Source organism: Triturus cristatus, chromosome 5_1 (genome assembly GCF_964204655.1).
Source record: "Triturus cristatus chromosome 5_1, aTriCri1.1, whole genome shotgun sequence".
Taxonomy (NCBI): Eukaryota; Metazoa; Chordata; class Amphibia; order Caudata; family Salamandridae; genus Triturus; species Triturus cristatus.
Window position 1 is genome coordinate 564516923 of NC_140587.1, and position 12433 is coordinate 564529355.

The 12433-nt window shown below is 46.6% G+C and overlaps 1 protein-coding gene across 8 annotated transcripts in view; it reads left to right on the forward strand.

Moving 5' to 3' along the window:
* Positions 1 to 12433, forward strand: part of NCOA2 (nuclear receptor coactivator 2) — a 1201189-nt gene that overhangs the window by 802202 nt on the left and 386554 nt on the right. For all 8 annotated transcript variants that reach the window (XM_085605462.1, XM_085605466.1, XM_085605468.1 and 5 more), the window contains one exon: positions 10019 to 11312. In XM_085605462.1, coding sequence (XP_085461588.1) covers positions 10019 to 11312 — 1294 coding nt within the window. The remainder of the gene's footprint in view (positions 1 to 10018; positions 11313 to 12433) is intronic.

Below are 12433 nucleotides of genomic sequence, written 5' to 3' on the forward strand. Positions count from 1 at the left end.
AGTTGTTTTTGAATCCTCCCCCCCCCCCCCCCCCCCCCCCCTTCCCGGTTCAAACTTACACATACCTTAGGTTCCCAGTAAGAGGAGACTCACATTTAAAAGTCAAATATCAGAGGAGTTTCATTTTGATCAGATCCCTGGAAGGTTAGGGACAAACCTTCCACAACAGCTGCCCTCTCACTCCTAGGCCTCACTCACCACCACCTCCCTCTTGACTTCCTAGACCACCAGCACCGCCTTTCACACCACCCCTTTTTCAGTTGCCAGAGTTCTCATCCCTATCAGACCATTCTGACTCGGATTTGAGGAATCCTTACACACACGTCATGAACCATACCATAAGCCTGTCTCTCAAGGGGACATGACTTTGCCATGCAGATCCCAAAGACGACTTAGACGAGAGCCAATTCCTACTAAAGCCCCCATCTCCAAATGACATCACTACCTACTATGCAGTTACAGAGGTCAGCGCAGCACAACAAGGTAAAACTGCATATGACAGAAGATGATAGTTTCTTTGTGGAAACTCTTAAGACCAAATGATCTGTAGAGTACCTGCTAATGCTTAGGAGCATGGTTAAATGTACTACAGAACACTTTAAAGACCTGGTCATGGTTCATATGGTCACCCCCCAAGTCAAAAGAAGTATAAAGTAGCCTCTGACTAACACTTCTCCATCAAGGTGCAGGGTGCACCTAACTCTAGTTGTACATATGGCTAGGTAGAGGATCCTCCCCAAGATAAGGAGAGCAAGAAGACTGATGTGTCTGGGAAACAAGTGGTTATGTTAGCAGGAACCCACTGGAAGATTAGGCTGCTCTTGTGGTACGGTCGTTGTCACTAGGACAAAATCAAGGAGCTGGTGAAGCACTTCCGGAAGAGGGAGCAAGAACTAGTTGCAGATGGGAAGATAATTTCGAGCTCGAATATTGGGTATGCCGTGAACTCCATTGACACTGCCTTCTGGGAGTTCTTAATTTGAGCTGGTGGTTGCAGGTGGGGGCCCACCGACACTCTTATGTGTGGACTAGGACTTAGTTTTATTCATCTGACTTTAACCCAGAACAAGAGAGAGAGAAAGAGGCAGCAAATGGGGACAGGAGGAGAAAGCAAAATACAGATAAGCTGTAAAAAAGTGAGAAAGGAGGGTTGAAAAAGAACCCGCAAGAATGAGATATGGGAACAATGAGAGACATTGGTAGATGAAACTTGGATCAACCCTTGACTGCCGTTATGTTCCAGAAGCCTGGCATTTGGCAGCAGCATAGGCAGGCTTCTGAGATCTTTTTTTTAGATCGGGCACTTTTTTTCTACACAAGTTAAGGACTTAAATACTGTTGCTGGGATGTTAAGCTTGGCTGAGGGTCTTAGACTTTAGGCCAGAGTTACAACAGCACCTTATCAGTGTCCTTTTTGATAGGGAGCATCAGTTCAGCCCTCAAATGAATTCAGTGCTCTAGATAAGAACAACACTGAGCCATACAAGGCCGTAGGTGTGCCACAGACCAAAACACCCAGGTCTGTCTTCTGTAAACAGCAGATGAGAGGGGTCTTTTTTGTGTGAAAGGAAGATCATCAACCATCCTGGTAAGCAAGGGAGCAGTGCTTCAATTTCCACCTCACACCACCAAACATACCACTGCTTTGCCATTTAATAAGTTGTAATTATCTTTGGCTGTTAAAGGCAGATGTACAAGCACTTCTCCTCGAAGGTGTCATCAAGCTGGTACCCCCTCGCCAGGGGGCCAAGGAACTAACTTGCTGGACTTTCTGATCTCCCAAAAAGATGGAAATTTTAAGCCCATCTTTGACCTTGGGCTGCTGAATAGCTACATCTTGTCAGAGCACTTCAACATGACCACTCTGCAGGACATCATTCCGCTGCTCTGCACCAAGGATCGCATGGTTGCACTCGTTCTTAAAGATTCATACTTCCACATCCCCATAAATCTAGTGCATCACTGCTATCCATGCTTTCTGGTCAGCACTACCATTTCAGAGATGTGCACTTAGGGGCCACGACAGCCCCAAGGTATTTACCAAGTACCTAGCGGTTGTAGCTGTGCACTGTAAATGCCAAAGAGTCAAATATCCTGTCTCAGCAGATCCAACTCTTTCCTCAGAACTGCCCTAAATGATGCCCCATGGCGAGCCCACCCACACCAAGAGAGGGTGATGGCATTCAAAAGGCCTCTTTATCATATTTCCTGTCCGATTATGGTAAGGACAGTAATGAAATTGTTGGGAACGATTGTGTATTGCTATAGTGCTGCACGCAAGGCTGCACATGCGTCCACTGTAAGAGTGCATATGGAGGGAAGTTTCACAAGCCAAGCCTCAATGGGAAGATCAAGGGTTGGTACAGCCCAGGACCCTGCACACACTCCTGTGGTGCACCAACAAGCACTTGGTACTGTACAGGTCTTTCATGGACCCTATACTGCAGGTGACCATAATCACAATGCCTCATTCGTGGGGTGGGGAGCTCATCTCAACAACATGGCTGTTCACAGTACCATTACACCACAACAGCAAACTCGCCAAATTAGTTTTCTCTAGCTCATGGCAATCAGGCTTGCACTTGGAGCCGTTTGCAGGCTCCCTTGAGGCCTAAAGACGAACAACATGACTATGATGTACTACATCCAGAAGCAGAGGGGACTCGCTCTCTCCAGGTATTCGCTCTAGCCCAGAACTTTTGCCAAAGTCATTCACAACCAAATTCAGCTACTTGTGTAGCATCGGTCAGGGGTGAATAATGACTGCAAACTAGCTAAAAAGTACACATCAACAAGTCCACGAATAGGAGCTATATTCTCAGCTACAATAAAGGTACTTTAACCAGTGGGGCCACTCGTACAGTATGTGTTTTTTTTTGTTTTTGTTTTTGCAGAGTTTTATATAGCGCGAACTTGACCCGAATTGGGTATCAGAGCGCTTTACATAGCACCAGTTATGTTACATGAGGACACACATTCATTTTTGGTAGGCACGGAGAGATTAAGTGACTTGCCCAGAATCACAGGATGTTCAGCGCCATTGCCGAGACTCGAACCCGGTTCCCCCTGTTATTGTCTTGCCTTATTACACACCAGTAACATTAGTGTCCCACTGTGGGGAAACCATCTGAGATGGAACCTTTGATCTTCTCCCATTCTGGGGGTACCCACAGAGCTGCAGGGGTCAGCTTTCTAACCCCCTGTTGCAAGGACTCAGTTCAGTGCACCAGCACAAATTAGAAAAAGAGTTGGACTGCAACCCATACAGACAATACTGTTCAGTGGTGTTTTCTGGTCATGTTAAGTCCCTCTAGAGGAGTTTAAGTACACAGTGAAACTCGAAACCCTCTTTCTTGAATGGATAACCATCTCAAAATAGCATTAGGAAACGGGATAAAACGTTTAAATCTTTATTTCTGATAGACTTCTAGCTGCAGGTTTCCTCACCTTTTTAATAGTCTCCAGGCGTCAGACTGGATCCAGAACCTTTTTAGTGGACACCTGTGCGCCAGAAGGTGGTGCCTTGCAGCACCACACATCCCCAAGTCCGATCCAGAAATGACATGCAGGGCTTATATAGGCACCACTCCTGCAAGCGGCTTTCTGTCCCTTTCTTTCCACTGCTCCAGATGTGGATCTGGAGCGGTCTCCTGTCTCTCTGAGACACTTTACCTCGATTTTCCGAAATTCTGTTAGTGTGCATGGGATGTAATCTCTAAAACTGCAGGTTTCTAGTCCTGGAGGAACTGTTGCAAACCGATGCCTGTGACTGATGTGGTGTCTGGAGTCACGCCATAACTCCAGACCAGTGGAGATTGCGCATTGATGCACCCAAAAGCCATCCGGTAATGCACGGCAAACCTATGTCGCCAAGCATCAGAAAACTTAGCACCGGGACTGCTCCAAGTCCCATTCCGAGTCAAAGGTTCGCGCTTGGTCCCACTCCCATTCTCAGTCAACAGAGCCGCTCCGGAGGCTGGTGTTCGTTGTGCTCCAAGTCTTCCGGCAAGCACATGAAGTCGTAGCCGATTTCCGCTCCTTAACGCCGTTTGTACAGCCCTGAGCAAGCGCTTGGGTGGCATCAACCTTCTCGATTTCTCTTTCGAAGTCGTCCGACTTCGGAGCTCATTCCGCAGCTGATTCACACAGGACCTAAATTCCTGAGGCCTTTAGCAATGCTACGTCTGATCGAGGAGTAGCACACAGTTTTGCTCTGACTCTTCGGTTCCTTACCGCTTCCCTCTGGCACGTCTTCAGGCCCCCAAGGAGCCAAGAGGCTTTCCACCTGGAATACTACCCAACGGCACGTTCGTCCTTCTCACCAGCTTAACCTTCTGAGCCCCTCTTGTCTCTGCCACTATCCTGCTGCAAATGACCCAGCTTTTTTGTCCCAGCACCCTTCTCCGAAAAGTCATGTTGTGCAAGCTTCCACCTGCTGTTCCAATCTGAACGCTTGTTCTACCACTCCCCAAACGAGGGGAGACATTCGGTTAGCTCCTTTTTTCATCCAATAGCTTGGCACTGCATTCTGTTAACGCTTCCTGTTTGATGGGCTCCTATAGTCATGCCCTTTGAGATTCACTGGCCCAGGACTCACTGGTGTGCCAGAAGATCTTCACCCTGTACTCTCTCAGGTGATTGAAGATAGTTGTGATACTGGCAAGTTCATGGCTCGCTGTGGCTTGGACATAGGGCGTGCATTTGGCACCACAGTTGCCATATGCCACCATGCGTAGCTGCGCTCTCGGCTCTCACTGTAGGACTTTCTGCCTCGCTTTGCCAGCTGCACCAGTTCCAATGCTCCTATGGTGGCTTAGAAAGCACAAGACACACAATTGATGGACGGAATGCAGAACGAATCAAAACATTCACCCCCAGTCCAGAGATCTGGGTAAAATCCATCATTCTTTTGCTCACCATGCCACCTCAGTGAGCCACTGGACTCAAGCTATCCTGGCTGAAGAGGGGTGAAACCCCAAAACCGGTCCTAGGATGCTTGTTTCCAGTCCAGGGAGGACCTGGCTTGGCAGTTCGCACTGGACTGTTCCCATGAGGCACAGGGTCAAGACTGATTTGCATATGGCTGGGTTTAAAGTGGAAAGGCATGGTGAGCAAAAAAACGATGCATTTAGGCCCAGATCTCTGTACTGGGGTGAATGTATGACATTGTTCTTCATTCTGTCCATCAACTGTTGTTTTTGCATTTGTCACCCCGAGTGGGACGGGTATGCCCAGACGTGGGTCCCGTGCTCTCCATGCCACTGGAATCAAGCTATCCTGGCTGAAGAGGGGTGAAACCCCGAAACCGGTCCTGTTGTTTTTGCCTTTGGTGGCTTAGGCAGAGGTGTCCCTCACTGCTAGCATGTCCAACCCCAGCTGTGAGGAGAAGCAGAGGTGCCCACTGCGGCCTTGCCCCCTGCTCCCCCCCACCTACCAACCAAACCTCTTTGGTGTACACTTACAGGGTCACACCCACCCAGCGGGAGACAGAATCCACCAATTGCATGCGTTTTGGCAAGCGATTACATCGGACAGGTTGGTTCTACAAATTGTTCGCAAAGGCTACGCCTTACTCTTCCTTTTGTCCCCGCCCCACCGTCCACTCAACAACTGACAGAGGACCTTCTCCATTTTGCAGCAGTAAGTGCAGGTCTTTTTGACTAAGGGGACTGTCGAAAGGATGCCTGTGCCAGAAGTAGAGGCATGGTTGTTATTCCAGCTACTTTCTGGTGCCCAAGAAGGACGGAGGTCTTCTGCCTATTCTTGATCTGTGCCCTCTCAATACCCTCCTCTGTAAAGAAAAATTCAAGATGCTCACCCTGGCCAAGTCTTGTCTGCCCTCGGCCACGGAGTCTGGATGGTGGTGTTGGACTTGCAAATCACCTGTTTTCACATACCCGTCTTGTCAGCCCTGGTCAGGAGCTACCTATGGTTTGTGGTGGGGGGAGGAGCATTTCCAGTACGCTGTGTTCCCCTTCAGTCTCACCAGTGCCCTTTGGGTGCTTACCAAATTGATGGCGGTGGTGGTAGCACACCTTTGGAGGTTAGGGGTGCCAGTTTTCCCGTATCTCGATGACTGGCTGTTGAAGGTGGTCCCGCCTTAATCAGTTCTCTCCAGACTACAGCAAACCTCCTGTCATCTTTGGGGTTCACTATCAATGTGCCCAAGTCACACCTGACTCTTTCCCAGATGCTCCCCTTCATCTGAGCCATTCTGGACATGCTTTGGTTTCGTGCCATTCCCTGGAATAGAGAGACTAGTGCGTTCAGGCTATGATCCCGACCATTGAGCCTCAGTCCTGGATTTCAGTTATGTCGGCTCTGAGATTGCTGGGACAGACGGCCTCTTACATCCTGATGGTCGAGCATGCCAGGTGGCATATATAGGCTCTGAGTGGGGTCTAAAGTCTCAGTGGGACAGCATCTAGTGGACCTCTCTGATCTTGTTCAGATTTCAGAGAAGACTTCTAAAGACCTGCAGCGGTAGTTACTGTACCACCAATGGCAGGCCCCCCTTCCTTCCCCACGCATAGCTGACAGTCGTGACCCATGCATTGCCTCTGGGACAGATGAAGATCCAAGGCCTCTGGTCTCCAGCAGAATCCCAGTTCCACACCAGCCTTCTGGAGCTGAGGGGCAACTGCTTAATGCTGAAAGCCTGCCTTCCATCCATCAAAGAGAGGCTGGTTCAGGTGCTCAGACAACACCACTTCCAGGTGGTACTGCAACAAACAGTGTGGGTTGGGGTCATGGGCCCTATGCCTGGAAGCCTTGCGCCTCTGGACATGGCTGAACCACCAAGGAATTTTCCTGGTGGTGAACCACCTGTCAGGATCATTAAATGCCAAGGAGGACAACCTCAGGCAACAATGTCAGCACTTCTGCAAGTTCGAGTTTTCAAGGCATCTCACTCTGAGACCCATTCTGCTGTGAGTGGAATTAGTGACTCCTTTATGCCTTTCCGCCAATATCACTCCTGCTCAGAGTTCTCAAGTAGATCATACCGACTCTGCTCAAGTCATCCTAGTGCATCTGGATTGGGCATGGAGAGTATGGTATCCAAAACTCCTGATCCTTTGATCATTCTGCCGCTCCAGGAGGATGTACTGTTGCAGCAACAAAGCAGGGTTCTGCACCCAGGCCTTTGCAGTCTCCACCTTCATGCTTTGAGATTGAGCAATGACAGCTGAAAACCTTCGATCTTCCCTTTGAGGTGGTTCATGTCATCTTGGCAGCCAGGTCCCTCAATAACTGTACACGTCTGTCGTTGAGGGAAGCTGGTGGCTTGGTACGGCGTTTGCCAGATTGACACCCTCCAGGTCAAACTGTCTGATGTTCTTTTTTGTTCTGTCTCTTGACCGGCAAGACTTTGCTCTGGGCATGGTTAAGGGTTGTCTTTCACCCCAGTTGCCGGATCAGCCTTCTTTGTTTAGATCACCAGTTGTTCTACAATGTTTTTTTAAAAGGACTGCAACATGTTTCCCCCCTTCTTTTTTGTCTTGCCCCACTGGGACCTTAATCTGGTCATGACTCTTCTGATGTGCACTCCGTTTGAGCTGCCTCACTGCTGTCGTATACGGCTCCTTACTATCAAGACTGTGTTTCTCATTACCTTCACTTCAGCATGGTGTAAGTGAGCACCAGGCTGTTTGTCAATTCACCATACACTTTCTTCTTCCCAGATAACTGGTTCTGAGGACGCAGGCATCCTTCCCGCCAAAAGTTGTGACGCCGTTCCATGTCTGCCAAACCATCACTCTGCTAGCATTCTGTGCTCCGCATCACCCCTCTGAGGAGGAGAGACTTCAATGCTTAGACCCCAAGAGACCACTGAGCTTTTACATAGATTACACCAGAGTCCACTGGGTGGACAATTAGCTCTTTCTGGGATTCTCTGGATCGAAAATAGACGAGGCTGTGCAGAAGAGAATCTTCTCCTGCTGGAACATGCTCTGTATAAAAATCTGCTATGCATTGGCTAAAAACCATCCTCCAGGAGGACTGTGTGCTCTTTCTACCTTGGCTGAAGTGGCTACCACTGCGTTAGCACACAGAGTCCCTGTCCTAGAAATATGCCAGGTGGCCACGTCACGTGGGCATCCTGCCATCTGTTCATGAAGCATTTTTGTCTAGATAGTCTGGTTCGCCCAGAGAGGCATTTGGCCTGCTCGGTCCTGCAGGACTTTCGGATTCGAGTGTCTTAAAAGCAAATTATGTCAGCATGCAGGAGGTGCGCCTATATACGCCCACACATTTCCGGAGCAGAACGGTGTCAATTCGGAGCCGCAAGGTGCCACCTTTTGGTGCAAAGAGCTACTGCTGAAAAGTTTCTAGATCCAGTCTGATGCAAGGGGAATATTAAACAGATGAGGAATCTGCAGCTAGATCATCTCTACCAAAAAGAGTGTTACCAAAGCTAAATAACTTGATCTTATAAAACCCAAGTCTAGTGCACAATATATGAACAGAAACCACACAGAATGAGAAAATAAATACAGTAGTGCAGGACATGGCTAGCAAAAACAGGATGAACATTCCTGGAGTCGTTAACAAGTTCCTAGCATCCTAACACCCTATTGCTGCTTTTAAGCACTATGCTAACATTTAGCAGAAGCTGAAAATAGCCAGCCTATAAATGGAGTTTCTTAAGATGGATCACACAGCATATCTTTTCTCAGTAAGAAATAGTTATTTAGTTATTTTCTATTATATTGCGCGGTAATGATGAGCAGTGAGTGGCTGAAGGCCACTTCTCTGCGCTGCTCTTGGAACTCTCAGCAACCCCGAAGTGAGGCTGCTTTGTTGCTGCAAACTGGCATGACATTTGGCTTAATAGTTCAGTTGTGATGCCACCTCCAGGTAATGGTCAGGCATTTGAGTTCTTATAGTAGCCTGTTATCTATTTTATTTCATGTTTATAGGTTTGGCAACACTAAAGTCCCAAATAGACAAAATGAGTAAGGCAATAAATGTCATCTCAGTTTACACGTATTCAACCTTCACTGTAAGTGTCCATATTAACATGGCAGCAACTGTAACCTAAACATGAAAATATCGGCCTAGATAGGAAGCGGCCATGATGCCAACACTGCTGCGTATGTCTTAAATCTCACACCTTTTAATAGAGAGAGATGAAAGGGTCTGCAGGCATGCACATGATAACAATTGTGGAGATTTAAACAAGCCCTGTCATAGTGTTAATGACATCCTGGTGCATTGTGGGCTAAGGGAGGGGTTGCAAGGTGTCTTGTGACTCAGAACTTCTTCAAAGAAAAAACACTTTTATATGTCTGCACCCAACACTAGATGGCAAGATAGGGCAAAGCATGTGAATCTACAGCACTTTGAATATATAGTTGTAGGGTAAGTAACAGTTTACTCCTTGGAAATACTTGTTAGACGCCCTGTTTTTTTTTGTTGTTTTTTTTAAAACATACTTGTATTAGTGTTTCAGAAAATTACCATCATAGATGGACAGATGTGCAAAGCTAGGGTAGAAAACCACACATACATTCAAATTGATTGTTACAAACCTACAGATACGGATGTTAATATTTCTAGAGCACCAGTGTTAGCAATGTATTTCCAAGTATCACCATAGCAAACATATCAAGACATTTAGTGGCTTAACCCTAACCCACCCTTCCCTGCCACCCGGAGAGTCAATCACTAAGGCAGCCTCACTGGGGAAAAGGGATTCTTCATGTTACTCTCAGGTATTTATGAAAACAAATGGAGCTCTTTATCGCGGAGGGGAGTCAGGGGGCAGGTGAGTACCACGCACTGCTGTATTGGTTATCCTAACATTTCACTTGGTGGGAGCAAAGGGATGAGGAAAGGGGGGTCGCTCAGACTAGCTCGGGGTCTAAGGAGGCCTTTCATCATCCCCTCCGTAGTGCTCCGACTCCAGTATCGGGTGTGCCAGCATGTCACTATATTCTGCATCTTCAGGCCCGTCTCTTTTATGTTAACATCCTAGCCATGCATTGAAATTTTCCTCCTCTTCTTTGTTTTGCAGGGAGCAAAATTTGTGTGGATTGAATTCGGATATGACTGGACAAGCAATGGGGAAGTCACTGAATGTAATGAGATCCAGCAGCCCTGCACATCAAACTATGTGCAGTGGGAGCAACAGTCAAGATATGGCCATAAGCAGCAATATGAATTATTCTGTAGGTGACTCAAAAGAACAAATGGGTGTACCAACAAGCAGATTTGCTGGTTCGGGAGGAATGAACCATGTGTCGAACATGCAGCCAACAACTCCTCAGGGTACTAGCTATGCACACAAAATGAATAGTCCATCACAGAGCAGCCCTGTCATGAACCCTGTGCCGCCAAACTCTATGCTTTCTCCAAGGCATCGAGTGAGTCCTGGAGTTGGTCCTGCGGTTGCTGGAAGTCCGCGAATCCCTCCCAGTCAGTATTCTCCTGCAGGAGGTCTGCATTCACCAGTGGGTGTATGCAGCAGCACAGGAAATAGCCATAGTTTTGCCAACAGTTCCCTAAATGCACTTCAGGCTCTAAGTGATCGACACGGAGTCACTCTAGGACAGTCATTGGCTTCACCAGACCTAAAAATAAACAACTTGCAAAATTCCCCTGGTAACATGAACCCCCCTCAGTTAAACAAATCAGGGAGCATTGACTCAAAGGAGTGCTTTGGACTTTATGGGGAGCAAACTGAAGGTACAGCTGCACACACGGAAGGCAGTTGCCATTCAGGGGAACAGAAAGATGGCAACGAAAACAGCCTATCTCAGGCTACTGGTGGTGAAAGGACTGATGGGCAAAATAGGCTAATGGACAACAAAGGACAGACTAAACTCTTACAGTTGCTTACCACCAAAACGGATCAGATAGAGCCTTCTTTGTTATCTGGCAACATGGGAGATATGAATAATAAAGACTCGAGTGGTAGCTTAGCAATGAATGTCTTGTCTGCTTCGACACACGGAACATCACTGAAAGAGAAGCATAAAATTTTGCACAGACTCCTGCAGGACAGCAGTTCTCCTGTAGACTTGGCTAAGATCACAGCAGAGGCCACAGGCAAGGAAGTGAATCAGGAGCCCAATAGCACTGCACCTGGTTCTGATGTGACGATAAAGCAGGAACCAGTGAGCCCCAAGAAGAAAGAAAATGCACTACTTCGCTACCTGCTAGATAAGGATGACACAAAAGATGTTCCTTTAGCAGATATAACACCGAAGCTGGATCGGTTGGATAGCAAGACAGACCCTTCCAGTAGCACAAAATTAACATCTATAAAGACAGAAAAGGAGGATCTTAGCTTTGAGCCAGTTGATCAGGTAAGATCTCTCTGAGTAGTTTGAAACTGAAACGTGTGTACCGTTAAATAAAGTCAAAATCATTTGAGCCTCTTTAACTGGCAAAGCACAGACCATAAAAGTTGTGTAATCGGATTTAATAATTATTTGTGCTATATAGCTCCAAAATGAGTGTAAAAAGTATTCACTAAAGCGGCCTAAAGCCTAAAAGGACACTTGCAGACGTCTCTTTCCATTTATTGTATACTCTTAGGGAAACCATCTTGTGGTGAGTCTGGTTACCTGAGCTTTTTAAATAGTGTTTCCAGGTTAAGGTTCACTCTCTATCCAATAGGTCCTTGGCCCTACCCCTTCTATCCACTTGCTGCCCCACTACCTTTCCTTGCTTTCACTTATCCTTTAGTAATGCTCTGTTACTATCTATAGATCTTTTTGAGTAAGCTTTTCATGAGATTTCAATCTGTTCATGTTCTAACCTTAATAAGGACTCTACAAGGATCCGCCATACCCTACACCATTACCAAGGTGACTAAATTGGTTGATAACGCCAAAAAGTCTAAGCCTTACAAGAGGTGTTATCATGCAACATAAGAGAAGGCTGCTGGATAGAATATGATCTTGGCTGGTTTTGCCTTTTTGCTTTTCTTACATGATTTCAAAAAGGTACTTCTTGTCATTTATGTTCAAAATGTATACGTAGTGTGTGTTTATTTGGGGAATAAGCTAACAAATGGGAAAGTAACTAGCCTCGGTGAATTAGTGGAATTTGGGCTTTGAAGAACCTAGGACTGTCCTGATAAAGATTTGGCTGTAGGCTATTATCACTATTCTTCATGTTGCACTTGTTTAGAAACTGAACACTTGAAACCTTATATCATACATGTATGTCCTGAGTCATTTTGTATTTAATCCTTTAAGTGTGTTCTGGGGCATTTATTAATGTTGTTCAGCAAGCTAAGAAGGTACGAATATGTCTCTGCTGATTGTCTTACAGAGAAAATAGCAAAATCTGTTTGCTCTATTCTTGTTGCTTGCAGCACTTTACTAACAACTCTCTATTTAAATGCTTATGCACATTAGTTAACGTTAACTGTTTGACACCATATTGGAGGTCTGCTGATATAATTAATGTCATTTTTCAC